At 48.7% G+C, this 25537-nt stretch overlaps 1 protein-coding gene across 3 annotated transcripts in view; it reads right to left on the reverse strand.

Annotated features, from left to right (window-relative positions):
- Positions 1-25537, reverse strand: part of APMAP (adipocyte plasma membrane associated protein) — a 38092-nt gene extending 12555 nt beyond the window's left edge. For all 3 annotated transcript variants that reach the window (XR_009048369.1, XM_057701530.1, XM_057701529.1), the window contains exons 1-8: positions 25391-25537; positions 17999-18115; positions 13391-13506; positions 6376-6468; positions 4788-4904; positions 3481-3655; positions 2401-2535; positions 1805-1997 (exon numbers count right to left, since the gene is read on the reverse strand). Coding sequence is in view for 2 of the 3 variants with exons in the window: in XM_057701530.1 (XP_057557513.1) it covers positions 1805-1997; positions 2401-2535; positions 3481-3655; positions 4788-4904; positions 6376-6468; positions 13391-13506; positions 17999-18115; positions 25391-25482 (1038 nt within the window). In the remaining variant the exon portion in view is untranslated. The remainder of the gene's footprint in view (positions 1-1804; positions 1998-2400; positions 2536-3480; positions 3656-4787; positions 4905-6375; positions 6469-13390; positions 13507-17998; positions 18116-25390) is intronic.

Raw genomic sequence — 25537 nt, forward strand, 5'->3', positions numbered from 1 at the left:
GCAATGGTAACAGATCATAATCACTGATAAAACCATCAGCCCCAAGATCATACTGACACTTACTCCCCTCAAAATACTTATTAACTACAAACAATGAAGAGTAACTTCACAGTGGAGGCCCAGCAGCCACCACTGGATGAGGTAACGGACACTGCAGGGACAAGTGGACACCAGGCACCTGCTGACAGGTTGCGCTGAGGGCACAGGAGAGGCACAGCCTGAACCTGACCCTGAGAAACACCAGGTAGGAAGAGGCAGGGACATCCTGCAGCAGAGCTGACCTGGGATCCTGAAGGTCAGGTTTGGGAGCTGCTCTGGGCTGAAGGGGACAAGGAGAGGTGACAACTAAGCCAGCCTGATCCTGGGCACAGTCCCGTAACAAAGGACACCCCTGGGCCACTAGCATGCCTGAGCTGAGTCTGTGCACCGGAAGGTCACCCGTATCCACGGGACATCCTGTTCCGAGGGGGTCGCCCCTGCTGTAGAAACAGCGCCTGGAGGGACCTTCCTACAAACAGCTCAGGGAAAGACATTCTCTGTTTCCTTTCAGCTGTTTTCTAGGTCTGATGTTGTCTCAAAACCAAAAAAGAAAATCCTCAGACTTCAACAACACTCTGAAGAAAATCCAACTTCCTTTTCAAGTCTGCAAGGCCTGTGGTGCCTTCCCACCTCCCGCCTGTCCCAGACCCACCATCTCCCGGCCACATGAAGACATCAGGACGCCCCTGCCCAGGACGCCCATGTCCGAGAACACGCCCACCCCGCTGGCCCCTTCTCACACACATGGTCTCAGCTGATGCAGACACTGTTCTAGGCGCTGAGGATAAAGGAGAGAACACAACAGAAAAAGTGCCTGCCCTGATGGAGCACACATCCCACCAGGGGAGAGACGCAACCACCACAGACAGCATATCCTCTGATGGGTACCAACTTCAAGCACTCACTGTACTCAGCTGAGGGCTTCATCTGCATATTCTCATTAAATTTTTCCATCACCTAATGAAACGCTATTATTCTTCCCACTTGACAGATGGAGAACCTGAGGCAGAGAGACCACATCCCCTGCCCAGGGCCCCACAGGTGGTCAGGCCTTCCTCAAAACCCTTCTCCTTGCCCACTCTGCCACTCTGCCCCCTCCAGGTCCCAGGGGACAGATGTGACTCTGCAGCCAACAATGCATTGTTTCTGAATACTGACCTGCCGAACTCAGAACAACACTGAAGGCCGTGAGCCAACCTAATGGAGAAGGTGCCCACAGCCCTTGGCAGGGCCCAGATACAGGGCCGGGCGCCGCACAGACTCAGTAACTGCTGCCCGGCACCTTCCAGGACCTTAAGTCACAAAGAGATTAGTATTTGTAACTAAAGACGTGGGTGGAATCCCATGGTGGGGGGTGGGGGGGAGACGAGGCTCCGAAGAGGCAGGAGGAAGTGGCACCCGATACCACTCAAGGAAGAGCTAGGGTTGGGGGAGATGTCGGGATCTGGAGGAGAGAGCAGAGCAAGGGGGAGAGAGCAGAGCAAGAGGGACAGGCAGGACAGAGACGCCAACAGGTCACGATGGGTAGGGTGACGATAAAAATACCCAGACAAGGAAACCAGGAGAAAAAAAAAAAAATCACAGGGCTCAAATGTTTAAGTTTACATTTCAAGCCAAAGAATGAAATACGTTTTAAAGAAGTCACTAAAAGTACCGAATAATATAAGCAGAACTAGAATTTTCAGAACTTTCAAAAACGTAAAAAAAAAAACACAATTAGATACCTTTTCATTTTGTTTTTTGAAATCATAGTCTTCATAGTTACCTTAAAAATCATTCTTTTAAGATATGGTCTCTCGGATAAGAAATCCAACATGGAAAACCCAGGATTGGAGCGAATGCTCGCCATGCTGACCCAGTACCCCCCAGAGCTGCTGGCTCGGATGTTGTCTGGAAATCCGGGCAAATTCTCCACGAACAGGTCGGCCCCTCCCTTCATCAGGCCAGATACGTGGAACCTGAAAAATCCACCCATATGGCAATGAACAGCAGGAAGGAAAAATTTTAGCTGAACACCAAATTGATCTTGGTCCCAATAATCTAATGGACACAACTGGAAACACATCCATCATGAACAGTGGCACAGCTGCTGCAAGGGGCCCTCAGACCCCGGGGCCCAGCGAGAAGCAGGTGCAGGAAGCGGGGCCGGACCAGGCCCACCGGCAGGGAAAAGGGCCGAGACCGCAGTCAGCCCTCCATCAAGACTCTCCCAGCCCGGGACACCCAAGAAGGCTGAGGAAGGGAGAGGGAAGATGACTCTCTCATCCTACAGGACAGGCACCCATTGCGTCCAGGCTCTGCTGCGGACATCTCACACCCACCCGGCCCCTGGCTCGGTGGACTCGACATCAGCTCACACACCTCCTGATCCTCGCCATGGTCAATTCTGCCACCAGGACAAAGTCCTCTGCAGGAGAGAGTTGCACGCCGTTGGGGAACCGCAAGTGGTCCAGCAAAACCTTCACCTCCTTGGTTTCGGTGTCGTACTCCAGCAGGCTGCGGGCGCCAACAGCAGAGCGTCACACAGGGTGTCTGGGGGCCCCTGCTGGGCTGGAGCCCTGCTCCCGTCTGGGCCCTCGGGCCATGGCCTGTGGAGGGGGACTCAACCTCCACTGCAGTGGCAGGGCCCCATCCTCCACTCAGACCAGTTCCAGGCTGGCCCTAGGGGCCCATCCCTGTCCAGGGCAGACCCAGGTACCCTCCTCCAGACTAGCCCACAGTCAGTTCTCTCACTGACCTGGGTGCTGGCTCAGCACCAGGGAGGGCCACTGCGGCTCCTGCCTCACAGGAGTCCCCTTCAGAAGGCCGCTGTGAGGTCTCCCCCAGCTGCCAGACCACACCCTCAGACAGCCTGGCCACTCTAGTTTCATTTCTCCAAAGAGAAACTAAGAATATCTCGTTGTTTCACTGTGTCCACCACCCGTTTCCAGGAGACATCAAGAGCCTCACTTAAAAGCTGAGTACTGGGCTTCCCTGGTTGCACAGTGGTTAAGAATCTGCCTGCCAATGTAAGGAATACGGGTTCAAGCCCTGGTCCAGGAAGATCCCACATGCCATGGGGCAACTAAGCCCGTGTGCCACAACTATAGAGCATAGAGCCTGTGCTCTGGAGCCCGTGCACCACAACTATTGAGCCCACATGCCACAACTACTGAAGCCCATGTGCCTAGAGCTCATGCTCCGCAAAAAGAGAAGCCATTGCAATGAGGAGCCTGCGCACCACAACGAAGAGTAGCCCCTGCTCACCGCAACTAGAGAAAGCCCATGGGCAGCAACGAAGACCCAACACAGCCAATTAATTAATTAATTAATTAATTTAAAAAAAAAAGCTGAGTACTATGCTCAGAAATACCCCAACAATTCCCAGATGTAATAAGCTCTGAGAAGTCACCCTGCCTGTCTACGGCCTCCCTGAGCAGAAGACCCAGAAGGAACACTCACCGACCATCATCCGTCCCCTCCATCAACAGAAAAAGAAAATCTCGTCTTTGCCATTTGCTGCTAGAATCCGTAAAATAAATCTTCCTCCCATCCCGAGTTACTGCAAGATCGTTCACAAAGGACATTTTCCTCCCCTCAATGGGTGTCTCAGAGGACACCAGCAGTTTTACTTCACCTGAGGGAAGGAGGGAGGAAGAAAAGGAAAAAAGGGAAGAAAGAAAGAAGGGGAGAGACTTGCTTTTATTCTAAGAACGTGTATCTCAATAATTCCAAAATATTAGGCAGCCTAACTTATTTTAAAGGGAAAACTAAATGAGCTTTCTTTATGTCCTGTCAGAAGATTTATTCCTTCTTACAGTAAAAATCAGTGTTTTCCTCCCTTTCTGCTGGGTGAGGGATATTTTTAGACCAACTCCATTAAAGGCAGCCCTCCCTCTAAATACGAGGAACTCATTTTATCAAAACCAACCAACTTAAAAATCTGTTAAGAGTCTTAGGTTAAAAAGGCAATTTTCTATTTGTTTGCTTGAGAGAAATATAAAATGTTCCCCCTCATGTGCTTTTAAATCTAAAAAGCAGAAATAGTAGTACATCTTTTTAGATTGTAACACAAACATTCATGGAGTACTCAGCTCTTTCCACGTATAATCCCATTGAAACCCCCACAACAATCCCACAAGGCAGGCCCTCCTGTCACCCCTACTCTGTGGGTCAGGAAAGCGGGCACAGGGAGGCTGAGTAACTGGCACACAGCCAGCACCCAGCAGAGCCCAGGGCCCTGTGCACCACCCACAATGACAACCCCACCCTCGGCGTGCACCTCCTGCTGAGGAGCAAACAGCAATAGCGCAGCGCTGATCGAGGTGACACATGACCAGTCAGGGGAGAGAAAACAGGAGAAGGAGGCAGAGAAAACAGGAGAAGGAGGCAGAGAAAGGAAAAATGAAAAGATGGAGATGCAGAAAACACACAGTGAGCCCAGATGCAGAGAGACACACAGAGAAGTAAAGACAGGAAAAGGAGACTAACATCCTCCAAATGAGTCCTTCTGAGATCATGTGGCTCAAACACGAAGGCCAGGGGAAAGGCGGGAATGGGCGGAGGCAGGCACGAGTGAGCCACGCGGTGTGAATACTGGCTGGAAGCTGCAGGCTATACTTCCAGTACCACTCAGCGAGTAAGAAAAATACCAGCATCTCCAGCAGACTGCACTGAACAAATTCTACTACATCCATTTATAAACAAATGCACATATTGTTTACAAGATCCACAATCATCACAGAAGGAAACAAGTTACTGTCACGTACGGTTCCATGGATTTACTTCAAATAGCCCTTTGTATGCATCAGCCACAAAAAGGGTCCCGTTGGGCCCAACCCGGATGCCCAGGGGTCTCCCACAAGCAGGCTCGTCATCTCGGGTTTCTAGGAAAACAAACGGACAGGAATTGGTGGCAGGTCCAAGATTCTGCCTGCGGCCCCTCAGTGTCCAAGCACCTCATCCATCCCATCCTAAACCTGCATCATGCTGCAGAGAATGAAAAAGACCATGGCATCAGAGACAGACTCAGCCCCCCATGTTCCAGCCCCCCTAGAGCTCAGGACGACTGTCCAGCATGTCTAGAGGGACCACCCGAGAATCTGGATGTGGACATAAGCACAGCAACTGGTACCCAAGAATCAAGTTCACATCAGCATCCTGAGACTCGAACAGTTAACTCAGGGACCTCAGCAGTCACAGGCCCCACTCCTGAATGCCCCAGAACCTCAGGAGTGGGGTTTAAGCCCAACAGCTGGACCTGAACGCTGTGCCTGTCCAGGGACATGGCAGGGTCCCTCCACCTGTCATAAAGGGAAAGCTACTGTTTTACTCCTTAGATCTACTCTCTTGCTCTACTATCTATACTCTTTTTAAACCTGTGGCAGAGCATATTTACTGCTGGGCACTCACTGAAGGGCACTTACCACAGAGTGCTTACTACAAGGTGCTTACTACAGGATGCTTACTACAGAGCACTTACCTCAGGGTGCTTAGTGCAGAGTGCTTACACAGGGTGCTGACTATAGAGTGCTTACCTCAGGGTGCTTAGTGTGGAGTGCTTACACGGGGTGCTGACTGCAGGGTGCTTACTACAGAGTGCTTACTACAGAGTGCTACTGCAGGGCGCTTACTGTAGGGCACTTACCACAGAGTGCTTACCGCAGGGTGTGCACTGCAAGGTGTATATTGCAGGGCACCTACTGCAGAGGCACTTACGGCCAAAATATGGTGTCAGAAAAAGCAGGTTAAATACCCAAATGCAGAGAATGATTCCATCACATAAAACCACATGTAGGTGTGAGTATCCATGAACAGAAAGAGATCTGAGAAGTTATTCATTAAATTGTTAATAATAGTTACATCTGAGAAGACTCTGAGGTGATTTTTACTTTCTTCTTTGTGTTATTCACATTTCACCTTAAAAATGCATCATTTTTAGAAAAACATTCTTTAAAAAGGATAACAAATTAGTCTGTGAGCTACCAGTTTTTAAACAGTGAGTTTCTAAAACCTAAGTGACCTAAGGGTATTTCATCGTGGATGAAGGGCTGAAGTTCCTGAGGGGCAAGTGCAGGAATGCACTTCAGCACCTGAGGAACAAACCCCAGAGCCTCCTGCAACAGCTCTGGGGTGTGGGGTGAGGTGAGGAGGTGTGAGGGGCCCAGCAGGGCCACAGCCGCAGCCTGATGGGAAACTGCAACCCCAGGTGGCAAACGAGGCGCTCCTGGTGACGCCCAGAGAGCCTCTAGCTAGGCGGTCAGGCTCTCCTCCTCCGAGGACCTGACTCCTGGGAAGCTCCTCCCGGCACCTTCCTGGGTGCCTGGAAGAGACACATGTCAGGGGTCACTGACTTACTGCATGGGCCTGAGCCAAACCGGGCGATGGTCTCTACTTCACCATTTTCAAGTTTTACGACTCGGCCATCTGCTGTACCAGTGAACATCACATCTGTTTAAAGACAAGAAGGAATAAGGGTATTACTAGCTTAGCCAAAGAACTCTGCTCTCACCACCTTCTACAACAGAGGTGGCCAGTCTGTGCTTTTCATCTCCAGAGAGGAAACGGCAGTTTTGAAGATGAAGGCTAGTGGTGTATGGGAACAAAAGTCTTAACACGTGCAGCGATAACCACATGGGGGCCTCGGAACCAGCGTAGGCATGACCCTGAGGCTGGAGCAAGGACACAGCAGACACCAGTCAGGGATGAAAACAGGATTTTCTACCCTCAAAGAAGCGGGTATCCTCTACGGGCTGTTCATGTCCGCTTCACATCAGTTTCACATCAGTGTCTGCTGCTGAGGCCAATTACATCCAACCAAAGAGGAAAACTGCTAGGAAGGCCCTTGGTGGAAGATTAAGTGCTCACTTCAGCAGCACATACACTAGAAGCGGAATCATGCAGAATTTTCAAAGATGATGTGCAAATTCATGAATTGCTCCATATTTTTAATGTATATTGCAAAACTCTAGGGCAACCACTAAAAAAAGGTTTTAAAATAACTGATATGCAAAGAAAGGAGAGAAAACAGAATCATAAAATGTTCAACTGAAACTACGAAAGTCAGAAAGAGAGTGGAAGAGAAAATAAGGAACAAAAAAACAAACACAATGAATAGAAAACAGTAACAAATATGGGAGACAGTAATCCAACAACAGCTGATCCTTGAACAACCTGTGGGTTAGGGATGTTGACCCTCTGCACAGTCGGAAGTCCGTGTAAAACTTTACAGTCGGCCCTCATGTCCTCAAGGTCCTGCATTCATGAGGTTCTGCATTGCAATGTTCCGCAACCATGAATTCATGCAACTGCAGATAGAGTAGTGCTGTAGAATGTATTTATTTGAAAAAAAAAACCCACATGTAAGTGGACCCAAGCAGTTCAAATCCGAGTTGTTCAAGGGTCAACTGTGTTTCAATTATCATTTTAAACATCAATGGTATAAAAACCCCAATTAAAAGAGACTGTCAGAGTGTATCAAAAAACAAGACCCAACTATATGCAGTCTATAAGAAACCCTCCTTAATTACTACAGACACATACAGATTAAAAATAAAGGGATGGAGGACTTCCTAGGTGATGCAGTGCTTAAGAATCCGCCTGCCAATGCAGGGGACACAGGTTCCAGCCCTGATCCAGGAAGATCCCACATGCCACTGAGCAACTAAGCCCATGCGCCACAACTATTGAGCCTGCGCTCTAGAGCCCGTGAGCCACAACTATTGAGCCTATGTCCCGCAACTACTGAAGCCCATGCACCTAGAGCCCATGCTCTGCAACAAGAGAAGCCATCGCAATGAGGAGCCTGCACACCACAATGAAGGGTTGCCCCCACTCACAGCAACTAGAGAAAGCCCGTGTGCAGCATCAAAGACCCAACACAACCAATAAATAAATAAATTCATAAATAAATAAATAAATATAAAGGGATGGAGAAAGATATACCACACTAACACTAATCAAAAGAAAGATGCAATAGCTCTATTAATCTCAGACAGAGCAAACCGCAGATCGAGGAACACAATCACGGACAAAGAAGGCCTTTATGTAATGACAAAGGGTCAACTGTAGAGAAGACATACAGTCCTTAACATGTATGTGCTTAATAATCATCAAAATACATAAGGCAAAATTAACAGAACTGCAAGGAAGCAGATGAATCCATGATTAGAAGAGCTCAGCATCCCTCTCTCAGAAATGAACAGATTCTGATGGACAACAAGGTCTGAGTGTACAGCTCAGGAAACTATATTCAATGTCCTTGGATAAACTGTAGTGAAATAGAATATGAAAAAAGAGTGCATACATATGTATAACTGAGTCACTTTGCTGTACAGCAGAAATCAACACAACACTGTAAATCAACTATACTTCAAAATAAAAAAAATAAAAATAAAAAAGAAATGGACAGATCCTGCAGATTCAAAATCAGTAACACCACTGATTAACTGGATATCAACTACCTCATCCAAACAACAGCAGAATATATATTCTCAAGTTCACATGGAAAACTCACCAGGATAGACCACATTCTGGGCCATAACACACATCTTAAATTTAAAAGACTAGAAATCATACAATACCTGCTCTCAGCCCAAAATGAAATTGAACTAGAAATCAATAACAGAAAGAGAGCTGGAAAATCACAAAATACTTGGAGATTAAACAACAAACACTTCTAAATAACACATAGGTCAAAGAAGAAATCTCAAGAGAAATTAGAAAACATTTTGAACTAAATTAAAATGAAAATACAACTTATCAAAATTTTCTGGTTGCAGAGAAAGCAGTGCTTAGAAAAAAAGAGCATCAAAGGCAGATATTAGAAAAGTAGACCTAAAATCAATCATATAAGCTTCCATCTCAGGAAACTAGAAAAAGAAAAGCAAATGAAACGCAAGGTAAACAGAAGAAATAATAAAAATTAGAGCAGATATCAATGAAGTTTAAAACAGGAAATCAAGAGAGAAAAATCACCAAACCAAAAGCTGGTTATTTGAAAAGATCAATAAAATATTGGGTTAGCCAAAAAGTTCACGAACTTTTTGGCTAACCCAATAAATAATCCTCTAGCAAGGTTAACAAAAAAGAGAAAAGATGGAAACTACCAATATCAGAAATGAAATAGGGAACATCACTACAGACCCCATGGACATTAAAGGGATAATAAAGGAACACTAGGGGCTTCCTAGGTGGCGCAGTGGTTGAGAATCCGCCTGCCAATGCAGAGAACACGGGTTCGATCCCTGCTCTAGGAGGATCCCACATGCCACGGAGCAACTAAGCCCGTGTGCCAAAAAAAAAAAAGGAACACTAGGAACAACTGTATGTCCACAAATTTGATAATGTATGTGAAATGGTCCAATTCCTTGAAAGACGCAATCTGCCAAAACTCACACAAGAAGAAAGAGACAATTGGAATAGGTCTGTAACTACTGAAGAAATGAATCAATAATTAATAACCTTCCAAAAAGCACCAGGCTGAGACAGGTTCACTGATGAATTCTACCAAACATTTAAAGGAGAAATGATACCAATTTCTATAATCACTTCCAGAAAACAGAAGCACAGGAAATACTTCTTAACTCATTCCCTGAAGCCAGCATCACCCTAATATCAAAACCAGATATCTACAAAAAACCTACAGTTAACATCACACTTAATGGTGAAAACTGGAAGCTTTCCCACTAAAATCAGGAACAAAGAAAGGTGTCCCCTCTCATCACTCCTTTACAATACTGGACTGAAAGTTCTAGCTAAGGCAATAAGACCAGAAAAGGACATAAAAGGTATACTTATTGGGAAGGAAGAAATAAAACTATCTTCATTTGTAGACCACATGATTGTCTATGTAGAAAATCCCCCAAAAAATCAACAACAAAAAACTCCTGTAACTAATAAGCGATTATAGCAAGGTTGCAGGATACAAAGACAATGTACAAAAGTCAATCAGTTTCCTATATAGTAGCAATGAACAAGTGAAATTTGAAATTAAAATCAGAATACCATTTACACTAGCTTTCAAAAGAATGAAACATTTAAGTCAAAATATAACAAAATATGTATGAGATCTAGCTGAGGAAAACCATGAAACTCTGATAATAGAAATCAGAGAACTAAATAAAGGGAGAGATACTCCATGTTCATGGATTGGAAAATTCAACATCATCAAGAGGTCAGTTCTTCCCAACTTGATCTATAGAATCAAAGCAACCCCAAGCAGCTATTTTGTAGATATCCACAAAATGATTCTAATGCTTATTTGGAGAAGCAAAAGACCCAGGACAGCAAACACAATTCTGAAGGACAAATTTGGAGGACTGACACTACCTGACTTTACTACAAAGCTACAATAATGAAGGCAGTGTGGTAATAGCAAAAGAACAAATAGATCAAAATAACAGGAAATAGAGCCCAGAAATAGATCCACAACTTATCTGTAACAAAAAAGGAAAGGCAATACAATGAGGTATAGAAGGTCTCTTCAACAAATGTTACTGGACATCCACGTGCAAAAAGATGAACCTAGACATAGACCTTACACCCTTCACAAAAATTAACTCAAAACAGACCTAATGTAAAACACAAAACTACAAAACTCCTAGAAGATTGAAAAAAAAAGAAAACTTAGTTGACTTTAGGTGTGGTGATGACATTTTAAATATAACATCAGACATGAACCATGAAAGAAAGAACTGACAAGCTGTTCTTCATTAACGCCAAAACTTCTGCTCTGAGGAAGACACTAGAGAATGAGAAGACAAGCCAGACTGGGAGAAAATATCTGCAAATGATGAATCTGATAAAGGACTTGTATCCAAAATATACAAAGAACTCCTAAAACTCAACAATAAGAAAATGAACTATTCAAATTTTAAAAATATCCCGAAGACTTAGACATCTCACCACAGAAGGTACACAGATGACAAATAAGCACATGAAATGATGCTTCATATCATATGTCAGCAGGGAATTACAAATTAAAACCATGAGATACCACTTCACACCTATTAAAATGGCCAAAATCCAGAACGGTGACACCAAATGCTGGTGAGGATGTGGAGCAACAGGAACTCTCGTTCACTGCTGGGGGGATGTAAAATGGTACAGCCACTTTAGAAGACAGTTTGGCAGTTTCTTGTAAAACTAAATATACTCTTATTATACAATCCAGCAATTATTTTGGTATTTACCCAAATGAACTGAAAACAATATAATTTGCACACAGATGTTTACTGCAGGTTTATTTATAATTTCCAAACCTTGAAAGTAATTAAAATGTCCTCCAGTAAGTGAATGGAAAAATAAACTAGGCTTCATTCAGACAGTGGAATATTATTCAGCAATAAAAAGGAATGAGCTATGAAGCCATGAAAAGACACAGAGGAAACTTAAATGCCTATCAGTAAGTGAAAGAAGTCAATCTGAAAAGACTACATGCTGTATAATTCTAACTCTAAGACATCTGGAAAAGGCACAGCTATGGAGACAAGGAAACAAATCAGTGATTGCCAGAGGTTGAGGGCATAGAGGAATGAACAGGTGGAGCACAGAGAATTGGGGGGTGGGGACAGTAAAAAGTCTCTGTATGATACTATGATGATGGATACATGTCATTACACATTTTTCCAAACCCACAGAACGTACACACCAAGAGTGAACCCTACTGTAAACTGCAGACTTCTGGTGATGATGTGTCATGGAAGGGTCATCAATTGTAACAAATGTACCATCTTGTGGGGGATGTTACTAATGAGGCAAGCAGGGGGTAGGGGATATACGGTAAATCTCTGTACCTTCCCCTCAATTTTGCTGTGACCCCAAAACTGCTCTAAAACATAAAGTCTATCAAAAAAATTAAAGGATGTTCATCAGTAACTCCTCTCCCTGGCACCTCCTGAAGCGAGTGCCTCCCTCCACGGTCAGCAGCAGTGGGTCCCCAAGGCCTTCGTGTGGTTCACACCTGCAGGGGGTAACCAGAAATGTCACCAGAGGACAAGCAGCTCCTTTACGAGAGAAAAGGGAGGAGTGATGACACAGCAAGATGAGGCATGAGGCCAAATGGAAAAGCCAAGAAAAGCATTCTCTGAGAGATTTTTTTAAAAAGTCACTATAACTCCTCAAAGTTCCAATTTTAAATGTCAATACTGGTTTTTTTTACCAAACACACAAAATTTGTGAAATTAATAAACATCAAAGTCTTTTTAGGGACTTCCTTGGTGGTGCAGTGGTTAAGAAGCCACCTGTCAATACAGGGGACACGGGTTCGATCCCTGGTCCACGAAGATCCCACATGCCACAGAGCAACTAAGCCTGTGCACAACTACTGAGCCCACATGCCGCAACTACTGAAGCCCACGCGCCTAGAGCCTGTGGTCTGCAACAAGAGAGGCCACTGCAATGAGAAGCCCATGCACCACCTGAAGAGTAGCCCCTGCTCACCACAACTAGAAAAGACCTAAACACAGCAATGAAGACCCAATGCAGCCAATTCAATAAATTAATTTTTAAAAAAAGTCTTTTTAAGAGAATACGAAGTTCTACCACAAAGTGCCCATCCCTCTTGAGTAATTCTGACTTTGTCAGACAAAGTGCAACCACCGATTGCAGAAATGCCCAGTCCTTGGGCCAGCCAAACAGGGCTGGGAAAGGGAGGCTCATCCACAGCACTGGAGAGGGAGGCGCGGGCCTGAGGGGACCTCAGAAGGAAACAGAATCACACGGGCCACCATGCCCACAACTGTCCCACCACGCTTTGGAAAGACGGCCAGCGAGCCGAGGTAGGAAGCGGCTGGGATATACACCTCAATCCTCAGCAACCTTTTCATTAACTGTATCTTCTGGTTCCTAAGCTTAATTCTCATTCTAACAGACAGAAAAGGCCTGTTCCAGGTTGCTATAGACTCAAGAATCAGAACCAGACCCTATTCTAGTTCTTAGGTTTGGGCAAGTCTGAAGCAGATGGTTACCCTTAAATATAGCCACCAAAGTGAGTTTTAAAAAAACAGTGGAAATATTGAAAATGGTTCCCGTTTTTTCCGAAGATGAAATCTACGCAATCTGTGCTAGGAACGTCCTATTACCCAATTGCGATAAATGAACTAAACATCAATGCCCATGTTTTTCTTTTCTCCTTTCATTTTAATGGGTCCAACATTTTAAGCAGAATAAAATGCTTCACAGACGTGAACTCAAAATCACCCAGCACTAAATGGCCTGCAACTTGGAGAGGAGAGAGGCTCCCACAGGGCATGTGGTAGACAAACACACGCATGATCACAGCCAAGAAGGCTGCCCGGCACTCCCCACAGCGCTGCCCCCACAGGACCCCACTCAGGCAGCAGACAGCGCCAAGTCCCGGGGGTCTACTTACCCCCGATCTGTGCTATGGACTCTGGCCCAACAAGCTGATTCTCAAACAGCCTTTCCGCCTGTCGTAACTTCGTATTTGGTTGCAGCACACCAAGCAAGAGAGGGGGTTCTTTGAAGCTGTAAAATAATGCAATTAAAGGGATTTGTCTATAAAAATACATGAAGAAAGTATTTACCGAGGACCTACACAGACCTACATGCATAGCTCCCCATTCTTTGACAAAACACTCACGTTCCAATAACAACTTTAATTGCCAGAAAAAAAAAAAAAAAAAACTTCCTGGGATATGAGGAAAGCTCACAGAACAAAACAGAACTGAAAACATAAATGCGGGTGATGCATGCACTCTACTTCCCTGCCACCCCCGGCCCCCGGGCCTCCGCCCACCCGTCCAACCTCTCCGGTTCACACACCCTAGCATTTATGCTGCCACTGGCTACTGGGCCATCCCTGAGATGGAAGGAGCGGAGCTGACATTTCAGTGACGGCCTTACCTCCTCCTTCACGGAGGGGACAGAAGACTGAGCCTGACGCTACCATCTCAGTGTCCCGCACAGGTGCACCCTGTCTCCCACGTGTCGCTCTCGGGGGCCCCCCAGCTCCCTCTATGGCCTGGACCCCTCCCCTCACACAGAAGCAGCCCCAGGAGCTCTCCCCTTTCCATCCACAGGAAAATATGCTGTTTCTCCCAACCTGTCAGCAACTATTGCTGATGCCACCTGCAAAAGTCAGGTCCTCTGCTGCCACCCCAGCCCACACCACCATCTTCCCTCTCCAATTCCTCCCTTGTACCCTACAGTCTGCTCTCAAGCCAGCAACCCACTTGCACCTTGTGAAGCACAGTTAGACCACGGCATCCACCCCTCAAACCCCTGCAATGGGCCCTCTCCCCTAAAGCCAAGGCCTTCCATGAGCTCTTCGCCCTACAGTCCAACCACGGCCTGTCCTCTCCTCCCCTCACTCTGCTCCCCTGCTGGTCCCTGAGGCCACCAGGCATCTCCCATCCTAAGTCCACTGTCTCCTCCCCATCACCTTCTCAGTGAAGCCTGCTCCACCCAATTTAACATCCAACACCACCCCCAGAAGCCCAGACCCCACCCCACTCGACTTTGTTTGCAGCACTTTTCAGCTCCTCACTTCTCTATGTTGACTGTCTGTCCCACGAGAACACACAGGATCAGTCATTTGTTGTGTTTTTCCCTGTTGTATCCTGAACACCTGACACCCAAGCGGCTCCCAGGGAGCACTGTGGGAGGGAGGGAGAGGGGAGCGCTCCCACTGCCCCCGCCCCACCTTGCCCACCAGAGTAGAAGAACCAAGGAGGGGTGGGAGGAGTGGCGATGTGGGAACTCTCTACCCCCACCCCCTCCAGGCAAAGCTCTTCACTCACTGCTACCCCTACTCAGGACACAGCACAACTCCCCCTGAATTAAATCCGCCCCCCTTCACCCTCTGCCCTGCCTCCCCATTATGGCTTTCTACCTGCTTTTCAAAAACATACTCTTGGCTTAACTAAGGAGTTTTATTTCCAAAGGGGGAGAGCAGGACCTTGACCTGCAACAACCCTGGGTTCACACCTCCCGAGGTGCAGGTACATGTGTAGACAGGACAACAGAAAAGTACACAGAGCGGGGGCACAGGAGGCTCCCGAACCTCAACCTCCCTCCATCCACGTGGACGCTGCCGCATTCCTTACACGCAGGAAGTCCTCGGGGGATGGCTGCAGCATCAAACTAGTCAGTGTACTGTGCACTGTGCCTGCCCCCAAGAGCCTGAGTAATCTCCACGGGGAGACAAGAAAACAAGGAGAAAATGCAAAGGACGGGCAGAAAGGGCCCCAGGCCCACCACTGGGTGCATAAACATCAAGGAACAGCAGCCCGGGAAGCCCAGCCTAGACCTCGGGCTACCCAGGCCCCGAGGACTCGCTTTAACTGGTTAACGGTTAACTCCTGTCCACCTGTGCCGACTCCCTCTGACTTCAGTCGCCACTTACGCTCAGTTTCCAATTTTATTCTGTTTCTCCCCAAGGTTGCATCTGATCAGGCTCACTCTTTAGTCTTCCTTCTGACACAGAACTGATGAAATGTCCCCGCTGACTATGAGCTGTGACTGGGTCTCACCAGCACATGGCCAGGACACGACCCACGGGCCCCAACTCAGCAGCAGTCACTGCAGCCTCCACCCTCCGCTCTGTGGAAGGACTCAGCTTCCATCCAGAAAGGAAAAGACACATAATTTTTCATAAAAGGATAGGACTGTTTCTGTCATATTGAAAATATTGTTACTGTAAAATTTAATGTAAAAAACAGTGTTTTAAAGAAGAGATTTTTGTGGCTATGATTTTAAAAACCAACAGGAATAGTAATTCTTCTAGCAATTGAAAGCTCTTACCATTACTGTCAAAAGTACGCATTTCATTAGCAGCCTGAAACTGTAAAACTCAAAGGTAATAAATAAAAAGTAGCAACAAAGTGCTACAGGTGGTCAGGATGTGAGGAGCAAATAGAAACACAAAAAATAAAACTCAGGAAAGGCCCATGCGAGACCCACAGGGGAAGGAGACAGTGTCCCATGCCCCCTGACCCCCTGGACAGGGAGACAGACTGGGGTCCTCAGGGATGCTCAGGAAACCCTGTAAGCCACCCTGACCCCTCGGATTCCACAGGCAGACACGCCTGTGCGGTGAGGACCACTGAGCTGATGCGAGTTTCCTGCACCCGCGCCAACCACGTGTGACCACACCACTGTGCTCCCATCTCTCCACGTGTAAAGTGTATCCTGACAGACACTGGGCAACACCCTCCGGGAATCAGGATGTCACATGTGTCATGTCCACTAGTTCCCAACCTTCCTAACGAGGAAAAGAAGGCTGCTGTACACAGGGGGTCTGGCCAAGCCAGGCAGCCTTCCCTGTAACTCTGCTCCCTCAGGGGTGCCACCAACTGCACAACAAGCCACCCTGGAAGGGTCTCCCCCAGTCCCGTGCCCCTGGGGTCTGTATGTCCTCTGATTTCCTGAATCCCCTGGAGACAGAGCCCCCGCGGCACCTCCGCAAGCTGAGCCCCACCAGTGTCGAGACTGAACTGCTCGCCCCAGAGGGCTGGTGTCCCCCTTCCTTGCTCTTTTTGCTCTGAATGGAGTCTTACAGAAGCCCTGTTTGCTGCTGTCAGCACTTTTCCCCAAACCTCAGCTCATTTCCATTCTCACTGTCTGCCTGCCTTCTGCCTTTATTCTTGGGTTGGGGGCCCACAGCCCCAAAGTGGGAGCCAGTCCTTCCCTAACTCTGAGCCCAGGAGAGGTCCATCAGCCACACGGGTTCCTCTGGGTTTCTCCTCGCCGGCTGCATCTACTCCACAGACAGGGCTCGTTCTGCACAACCTCAAAGCCTTCCTGACCTCGCTCCCCTCCAGGCTGTCAGGACTTCACACCATCCTTCCCCCTGAATTTCTTCACCACTCTTTGCACAATAAATGACCTCTACTGAGATCAAAGGTCTTCAGTCCTGGAAGCTCTAATCCTCCCTGTGCCCTCAGAAGCCAGCTGTTCAGCTGCTCTTCGCCACCTCCTCTCTCCAAGGCCAGCTCCCAGCCCAGTATGATCCCTAGCTGTGGACACAACTCACGTTCCCGCCTGGCCTCACTGGATTATCCAGAAAGGCCCAGGCAGTTTGCATTTGGGGCGGGCTTAGTTGCATCCTTCTACACAGTGAGGGGTCAGCAGGAGGGAGCCCCTCGGAGAGGACACCCCACACACCGCCCACTATGAAGCCTCAGCTCTCACAAACCACCGACACATTATTCAACTGCACCTGTGAGATGCCCTCTATACTGAGACAGGGTTCTTATCTGAAGCTTGTAAGCCTTACGTGAACTCACTCACAGTAAACTTCAGACAGCTTCACCACCCTGGGCGGTTTTGAGGGGAAACAGAAACTTACTGAAGCAGACTGCATAGCCCTTGTTCTCAAAAATAACCACACGAAGAGGAGCCTGGCTCTGCGTGGCTGTAATTACAAATGTGAGTACACTCTCAAGACCCTGAGGTATATACTGTTTTTTCAAGTTATAAGGGACCGTATCACCCACAGATCCCCACTGACAAAGGGTAACTTAGGAACAACAGAACAGTAATTAAAAGGTTTATTAAAAATCAGCTACTTATAAATCCATACTCCAGCAAACATATCTGTGACGATGAATAAACAGCACTTGCCAATAAAAAAAATCAGCTACTTATAAAATTTAAACAAGGCAACTTGAACTTAACCTCCATTTATGTGTGCTTTTAACACTTCAAATGAATTCGAGTTAATCATCTCTAATACTTAAGCTTCTCTTGTTTGGGATTTTTCTGGTTTTTAATTTTGGTTTGTACAGTTTTGTTTCTGAAACAGTAACACAGATAATCCTGGGCACGTATTGTGTAGCATCTAATTCAACACAAAACACAGGCACTAAAGAAATCACACATCTCTACTTCTCATAATAACCTACTTTTCAGACCAGGATGGTTCATTAGCCGAGAAGCGGATTCAGCCCATTTACTATATTTTGTCAAGCAGCCCCCCCACCCCCTCCCCCACCCCCCGAGTTGCGCGGCAGCTTACCTGAGAGGCTGCGGGTCAATGGGAGAGTCCAGCAGCATCATGGCGCCGAGCAGGGGGACGGTGAGGAACAAAGCCAGCATCAGGAAGGTGGCTTGGAACACTCTGCTGCTGAAGGAGCTGCCAGATACAAAGCAGGTGAAGGTACCCGGCAGGGCTCAGGCGGAATGGCCACGGTCTCAGCCCTCTGGGCAGGGGCAGCCCTCCCACCCGGCCTGCCCACTGCGAGACCACCACTTCCATGGCAGTGACTAAAGGTCAGCACTGTTTGCTAGGATGGCAAACATGCCCTTGGTTTTTTTTTAACCTTCCAGTGTGTAGGACACTTATCCGTTATTTCGCAGGTAGTCTGATGAGCTGTATCTTGGATCCTCTAGCAGAGGTTAAAAGCGGGTGAAAACCCAAAGAACTGATGGGCACAAAGTGCCACAGGAGAGAGCGGCGCTGAGGCAAGGAGCCACCCTTATCCACGGGGAAGACGGTGTCCCTCAGCCACGGCCTCTGGCCACCTGCACTCAAAGCAACAACGCTCAGAGACAAAGTCAAGAAAGAAACAGAAGCAGAAAGTCCTGAGCATCCAACCCCCGACCATTTTGGGCATCGCACCTCTCAGAGCTCAAGAGGGGACCCTGGCTCTTCTGCCTGGGAGAAGCCTGACAGATACAGTCAGAGAACCTACAAAATCAGACCGCCACGCCATCACTGCAAAAGCCGTGGGGAGACCTGACAGTGCCCTGGGACCTCGAGTAAAGCATGTGGACAAGTGACCACTGGGGACTGAAACCCTTCTCCAATGATCCTCATATACATCCTCACTCACCTGTGGACCAGGGAGCACAAGAAGCCTCCTGCTAAGAAATAAACTGCCCAGGAACATTGCTTGCTTGCATCAGGGTATTCAAATTCACTAAATACCTGAGATCAAGAGTAACTTAAAGCAAATTAAAATCATGAGCTCCTAAAGTGGAAAATCTTCTACCAAAAAAAGCTGACTTGAAAAAAATCAGGATTCACATGTAACAAACCAACTTGACATTTTGTTTGACTTTTGACAGGACAAGTTTCAAGGTAGAATGCAGAAATGCGGGGGCCTGGGTGCCAGCCCCAAGTGTCCCAACCACAGCCATGCCACTTCAGGTGAGCTCCTGCACCCTAAAGCCCATGGTTCCCCACTGCAAATCGGGGTCTGGGGCAGGGTAAGCTCAAAGTCCTACCCAGTTCTGAACACTCATGATTTTTATAAACAAATAAAGCAGAAAATAAATCATTCTACTTCTACTGGGGGTAGGTGGAAACGAAAGACTAACAGGAGTGCCCCCTGCAGACACCCATGTGGACAGCACGCTGAAGTGCTTGAATCCTGCCCTCGGTCTGAACGGGAGCAACAGACTGTGTCCTCAGAGCTGCCAGGAGGAATGTGGTGGCCCTGCTGACACCTCGGTTCCAGCAAAGTGAGACTGTGAGACTCCTGACCCCGGAAGTGTGAGAGAACCGATCTGCATCATTTACATTAAGTGCGTGGTCACTTGTCATGGCAGCCACAGAAAACTAACACAGTTTTCTAATTAAACTAAATCTGTTACCTGGAAATAGGGTGTTGCTATAACAAATACCTAAAAATGAGGAAGTAGCTCTGGAATCGAGCTGTAGGTAGAGGATGACAGAATTTTGAGGAGCAGAATACAAAAGCTCTAGATTTCCTTGAACTGACCGGTTACAAACACGGATGTTAAAGACTCTGCTGGCAAGGGCTCAGCACAAAGTGAGAACAGGCTGTGAGCAGGAATGCACGGACACGGAAGGCACTGCTGGTGAGATCTCAGTAGGACGCCAGGACGCAGACCAGACCTGGAGGAAAGCAGACCTTGCCACCGGGCAGCAGAGAGCCAGCTGACTGTGTCCTGCAGTGAGAGTGACAGCACACCTGTACCTGATGAGCCGGGGCACCTCCAAGTAGAACCGAGGTGCACCTGTTCCTTCTTGCACAGGGGACAGTGTTGACCTTTGACACTTCCCTTCTGCTAGTGAATATCCCAAACTGTGCCTATTTTCCTTCTAATTACCTCCAAAAAGTGAGTTTTGTTCCTAACCCCCTTTCCACATGGGGCTGAGGACGCACTCCCCGCAGATGAAACGCTGACTGGCCAGGCTCCTGGCAGGGGACAGGTGGCCAGGAAGGGAAAATCAGGCAACCCCTCCCTCCCAGGCCAGTCTCCAAACGCCAGTAGCCTCTTTCTACTGTGACTGACTCACAGGGTACAAGAACAGAGAGCGTGCAGTGCACATGTGGCACAGAGCAGCTCTGACCACTGGACACGACAGCAGGCGGGCGCGACCTGAGAGGCCTGGGGGGTAAGCAAGGGCCCCAAAAAGGGTGATGACGAAGACAGTGAAATAAAGAGGTGCCGTGCAAGGGGCTCAGGAGGGTGACCAGGCAGAACTGGACCATCCGCTCCAGGATGAGGGAAGCAGGCAGGGGCACGGTGGCCAGCACACGGCCTGCTGCCAGAAGGACGAGACCAGGGGTCAGGTCTGACCCCAAGCCCGCGGTCACCGCTAGCAACGCCACCTGCCGAGGACACGAGGAGATGCCCGGACCTGGAGCCCAGGGCCAGGTCTGAACTGTTCTGCACAATCAGACTGTGTCTGCTCTTCTGGGCATTTTGGATGAATGGAACCACCCAGTGTGGCCTCTGTGAGCCGCTCCCTGCGCTCAGCACGACGTGTCTGGCTTCATCCAAGCTGCAGCACAGCTCAGCACCTCCTACCTTCCTGGCTCAACACCACAAACGTTTATCTGCTCGTCTGCTAACCGACACTTGGTGGGAGGGGAGATGGGGAGTGATTACTCAATGGGAACAAGGAGTTTCATGGGATGAGGAAAAGCTTTGAACCAGAGTGTGGTGCTTGCCCAACACTAAGCATCACTGAACTGTACACGCTGAGGTGGTCTGTTTTATGTTATGTGAATTTCATCTCAAAAAGTTAACAATGATGAAAATATTAACTTAGACAGTGGCGACTGTTGCAAATCTCCCTGAATAAATAAAACCCCCTGAACTGGACACTCTAAACTGGTGAATGATGGCATGCGAATTACATCTCAACAAAGATGTCAAAAAAGTAAACAAAGTCAGTGACCAACTCTGCAAACTTCGCATCCAGAGGCTGGGACACGCATTTCTCACTCGGCCACAGCCAGCGTCTGCACAGCAAGAGGGTGTCTGCAAGCATTCAGGGAAGGAATGACGCGGTCCTGCGGTTCCTTTAAAAGTGGGGTCCCAAAGAGCGGGCCACACGGCACTGCACAAACCCTCCCATAGGGCCCCACAAGGAAGGACAGGCCATCCTGCAAAGGGGACTGATGCAATCCCCCTACCGCTACCCCCCCGTCCTACCCAGAGGTGCGGCCCCTCAGCAGAAGCTGCCTTGTGAAAACTCGCCAACACAAATGGTGACACTGGCCAAAGCACCCCTCTCCCTTGCCAAACACATTTTCACGCAAAACAGATCCTTCCTATCTAGCTCGGACTCTATGTTGTTAACTCTCCTTTTCTACACTGTAATATACATTTTAAAGTCTTAATTCAGGAATGTGATTCAGAGCTTGTGGCAGCGTGCCTGAAGACCTGGTTGCCCCTTCCTACAATGGGGAAAACAAGGAGTCTAGCCAGGACAGAAGGCAACTTCGTACAGCTAGAAAAGTGGCCAGAACTCGGGCAAAGATCTGTGTCCACACAGCCTATTCTTGCCAGGGACCCAGCCAGTCCTCTTACAATCAGAGCACAAAGACCTGGAGAAGAACTTGGAGGCCACCCAGCCCAGTGCTCCTGAGGGCGGCACCTTCCCTGGGGCAACTGTAAACAAGGCCGGAGATTCTGTCTGGCAGGTTCAAGCCCCCCAGTTACTCCTGATGTGCGGCCAGACACCTCCGACTTGATCCAACCCCCTCCCCAGTGAAGAAGTCCATCAACACCCTGGCTGACCAGCAGCCAGTCCCTACTGGAAAGTTCTGTACAGGGTCAAGTTTTAAAAATGGCAGCTTGGTCCCAGGCTGTTTACTTCTTCACTGCAGGCTGAGACACGTCACTTCAAAAGGCCCATCAGCACCAAACTCCAACTTTACATATCCAACTACTTTTAAAACAGCCCAAACACACAAATTTCTAGCCATTTAGAGCCTGCCTGCTTTGCTTTCTCTGTGAAGCCTCACCAGACAGCTGTTATCAGTCGATAAAACAGAGTCTCGCCACGCCCACTCCTGCCCTTAGAGCTCTCTGACCTCCCACAGCGACCCGGGAGCCCCTCCCAGCCCCTCCCCATAGGACTCCCCCACACGCAAACCTATCAGTGTCACCCATGAAGCTCCTGTGGCTGCTGCCACCTCCCAGTCATATCACTTTCCTTTATCAGCCCGAGCATCCCTCAAACCTGCTACACAACACAAAGGAACTTAATTTTTTAATTTTGGTTCATTTTAATTAATTTCGACTTAAGCAGCTACATGTGGCCAAGTGGCTGCTACATCAGACAGCACCACCTGGGAGCCTACAAGCATCTAACGACCACCGCCGCACACGGCAAGCGCGCCAGGCCCCATCAAGTTCCCACCCTCTGTGCATCCTGGTGTAAACACGGCCAGCCAGGCAGTGACAAGCAGAGGGGAACAGTACAGCAGGTTGGGCAGAGAGCAGGGAGGGATCGAAACCATAAGCTCACAGAGACTTCAGGAGAAACTAGTGGACAGAACCACACAGCCGAGGAAACACAGGACACAACAAGCTCTTGGCACAGGCGAGAGCGGCGCTCCCCTGGGCACTGAGCCTGTAACTGTCAGGTGCACAGGTCCCGGGGGTGAGGTAAGATGGCTCCCCGCCCAGGCCCTGGGCACACAGTTATTTCAGCCCAAGGCTCGTTAACTTTTTGTCAGGTCCACCTCACCGCCGGCTCCGGTGACCTCAGAGTCAGCTACAGTCCTGCTCTCCTCCACGGCTGCCCCCAACGCACTCCTGTACCACGTCCGCTCAAACAAAGGACCCTCCATTTATCCACACCGCAAAGCGCTGCACGTGCACATCCTACTCTCCTCCCCAATCTGTGCTGACACATCCCAGAAGGCCAGCAACTTCCCTCCCAGGTGCCATCTGGGAAATCAACTTGTTTGCCCCAACCTCTACACCTGCACCCAGAAATTTCCTACAGTCTCTAAGACAAGAGAGCGATGACAGTGAGGCAACAGGATCTTACAACTACTGTCAGCTCAGCCACGACTTACAAAATCCTGTTACGGCACCAGCTAAATGCAGCGAAGCGCACTCTCACTCTTTCTGCACACAAGACATCAGGGCCTCGAGTCACGGACAGAAGTCCAGTCCAACAGACTCAGAGAGAGCAAAAAAGACCTGTGACTTTTATGGAAAACCTGTTAGGCCCAAATCCACGGGAGACTGGAACCCAGGTGCCAAGGTGACCCCTGGAACCTGAGTCACACACAATTCTTCTCAATGCTTCTCACTGTCCAGCTGCCAATTCTGTCCTTCATTCATTTTCATGTCTCTTGTGACTCCATGCCTCTGTAACTTTACACAAACCACGTCACTCATGTAGACCTCAACGACCTCACCAGTGAAACAGAGCTAATGCCACCTTTCACGCCAAGAGTCAGGAGACTGAGCAAGGAACCGTTCAGTGTCCTGTTCAGTGTTCTGTCCACTAAAATCGACTGTCCTGCTTCTGCTAACTGAACGGTACATCTTTCAAGGCTTCCTTTATTCTGCTCAGCATGTCTAAAGTGTACTCTATAGTCATCACGTTTCTACTCCCTTCAGATTCCTTCACTTCACCCATTATACACGCTTTCCTGTCTTATGGTGAACCCTCAACTTTTAAGGTAATCCAAGACGATAATCAGATGAACTACTAGAAACCACCACAACAGAAATGAAAAGTAGAGGAGAATTACAAGATAAAAATAAGAAAAAAACTAAAGAATTACAATATACATGGAAGAAAGAAGGTGGGTGACAGGAAAGAGACTGTTACAAAGACACAGAAGAGGATCAAAGAAGAGAAAGAGGAAAACACAGGAAAGCCAAGAAAATGTCTGAAATCAACACAGTGCAAAAGACACCCAGGGGAAAGACCAGCAACAGGTGAGGACTCTGGAGCATTCAATTAACCCTGCCGTTAGGGAAGAAATCCCCAGAGGAAACTGAGAAACAACTGAATTAACTTTGCCCCCTGCCCTGGGGCCCAGCTGAGAGCTGAGTCCATCGAACGAGTGACCTCGGGTGCTCTATGTCCTGCGCCTCCTGACACCCAGGCCGGCTGCTCCCTGGTCTCCTGGGCACAAGCGTGTAGAAACCTTGTTGGCACGGTTTCTGGAGCACAGCGCTGCCAGTTCAAGCATGTCTGCTCTAAAGGCTCCTAAGTCAACAGCAGATGATTTCACAACACCCAGTCAAAAGGGTGACGAACCTGTCCTGGTTTGCCACTGAAAATCCCACGACCTACAGTCTGAGGCAAACCAGGATAGCTGGTCCCCCTACAGGGAAGACTATATACAGAGCATATTTCCGACCTTTCCACTGGCCCGGGCCTCGTATTACTGAAGAATCTTCTCTGTCAATCGCCTTTCTAGAGCCCAAACACTCCCCTCTGCTCTCTCCTTCAAACGTGTTCCTCTCATTATCATAAGGGAATACATTCAGTCTCTCTTGGCAAAAACTGCCCCACATTCAGTATGTACCACACCCGCTGGCACTCCAAGAAATAGCCCCAGTATTTCTATTAACATGTAAGTCGATCAGTTCCACATTTTAGCTTGTTCTATGTGGGGCCTCTTGGTTCTCCCTAAACATCCAAAGTTACGACACTCAGGGCACAAAGTTAAGAGGAGAATTTTAAGAATTTTAAAGGTCTATGCTTCAGTTTTTAGCTAACAAAACAAAGTATATTCAAATTCCGGACGGCTGGGAAAAGAAGCGAGGCCAAAGACCTGAGATTTCCTTTATTAGGCACCAACAACGACAGTACCCTATGCATCTCCGTCCCTATCAGGAAAATGCGCAAGGCTGGACCCTCACAAAAAATACCCAACAACGTCCCTTCTGCTCCCCGCTCTTCCTGAAGACACTGCAAGACGGGCAGGTGCGGAGGCCCTCTCCGCGCGCCCCGTGCGGCTCCGCAGACGTCCTCTAGGAAAAGCGCGGCCGGGCCGGGGACAAGGGGGGACCGGGAGCCGGGAGATGACGCAGCGGCCCGGCTGAAGGGCCGCAGGTGCACGGCGCGGCGGGAGCCCGCTTCCTCCGGTGAGGCGAGGCCGCCGGGGACGAAACGCGGCGCTCGCCGCTGTCACCGCCTCGGGGTCACAGTCCCGCTTCGGCCCCGGCCTACCTTCCGCCCTTGGCCTCCGGGGCCCGGGCGTCGTCCGTGACGACCTGCGGCCGCAGGGGCCGGCGCTGCCGCAGCCCGTCCGCCTCGTTCATGGTGCCCGTGCGCCCTGCGCCGGGGCCCGGCGCCGCCTGTCTCTGGCCCGGCGCG

Source organism: Hippopotamus amphibius, chromosome 12, assembly GCF_030028045.1.
Source record: "Hippopotamus amphibius kiboko isolate mHipAmp2 chromosome 12, mHipAmp2.hap2, whole genome shotgun sequence".
In the NCBI taxonomy this organism is placed as follows: domain Eukaryota; kingdom Metazoa; phylum Chordata; class Mammalia; order Artiodactyla; family Hippopotamidae; genus Hippopotamus; species Hippopotamus amphibius.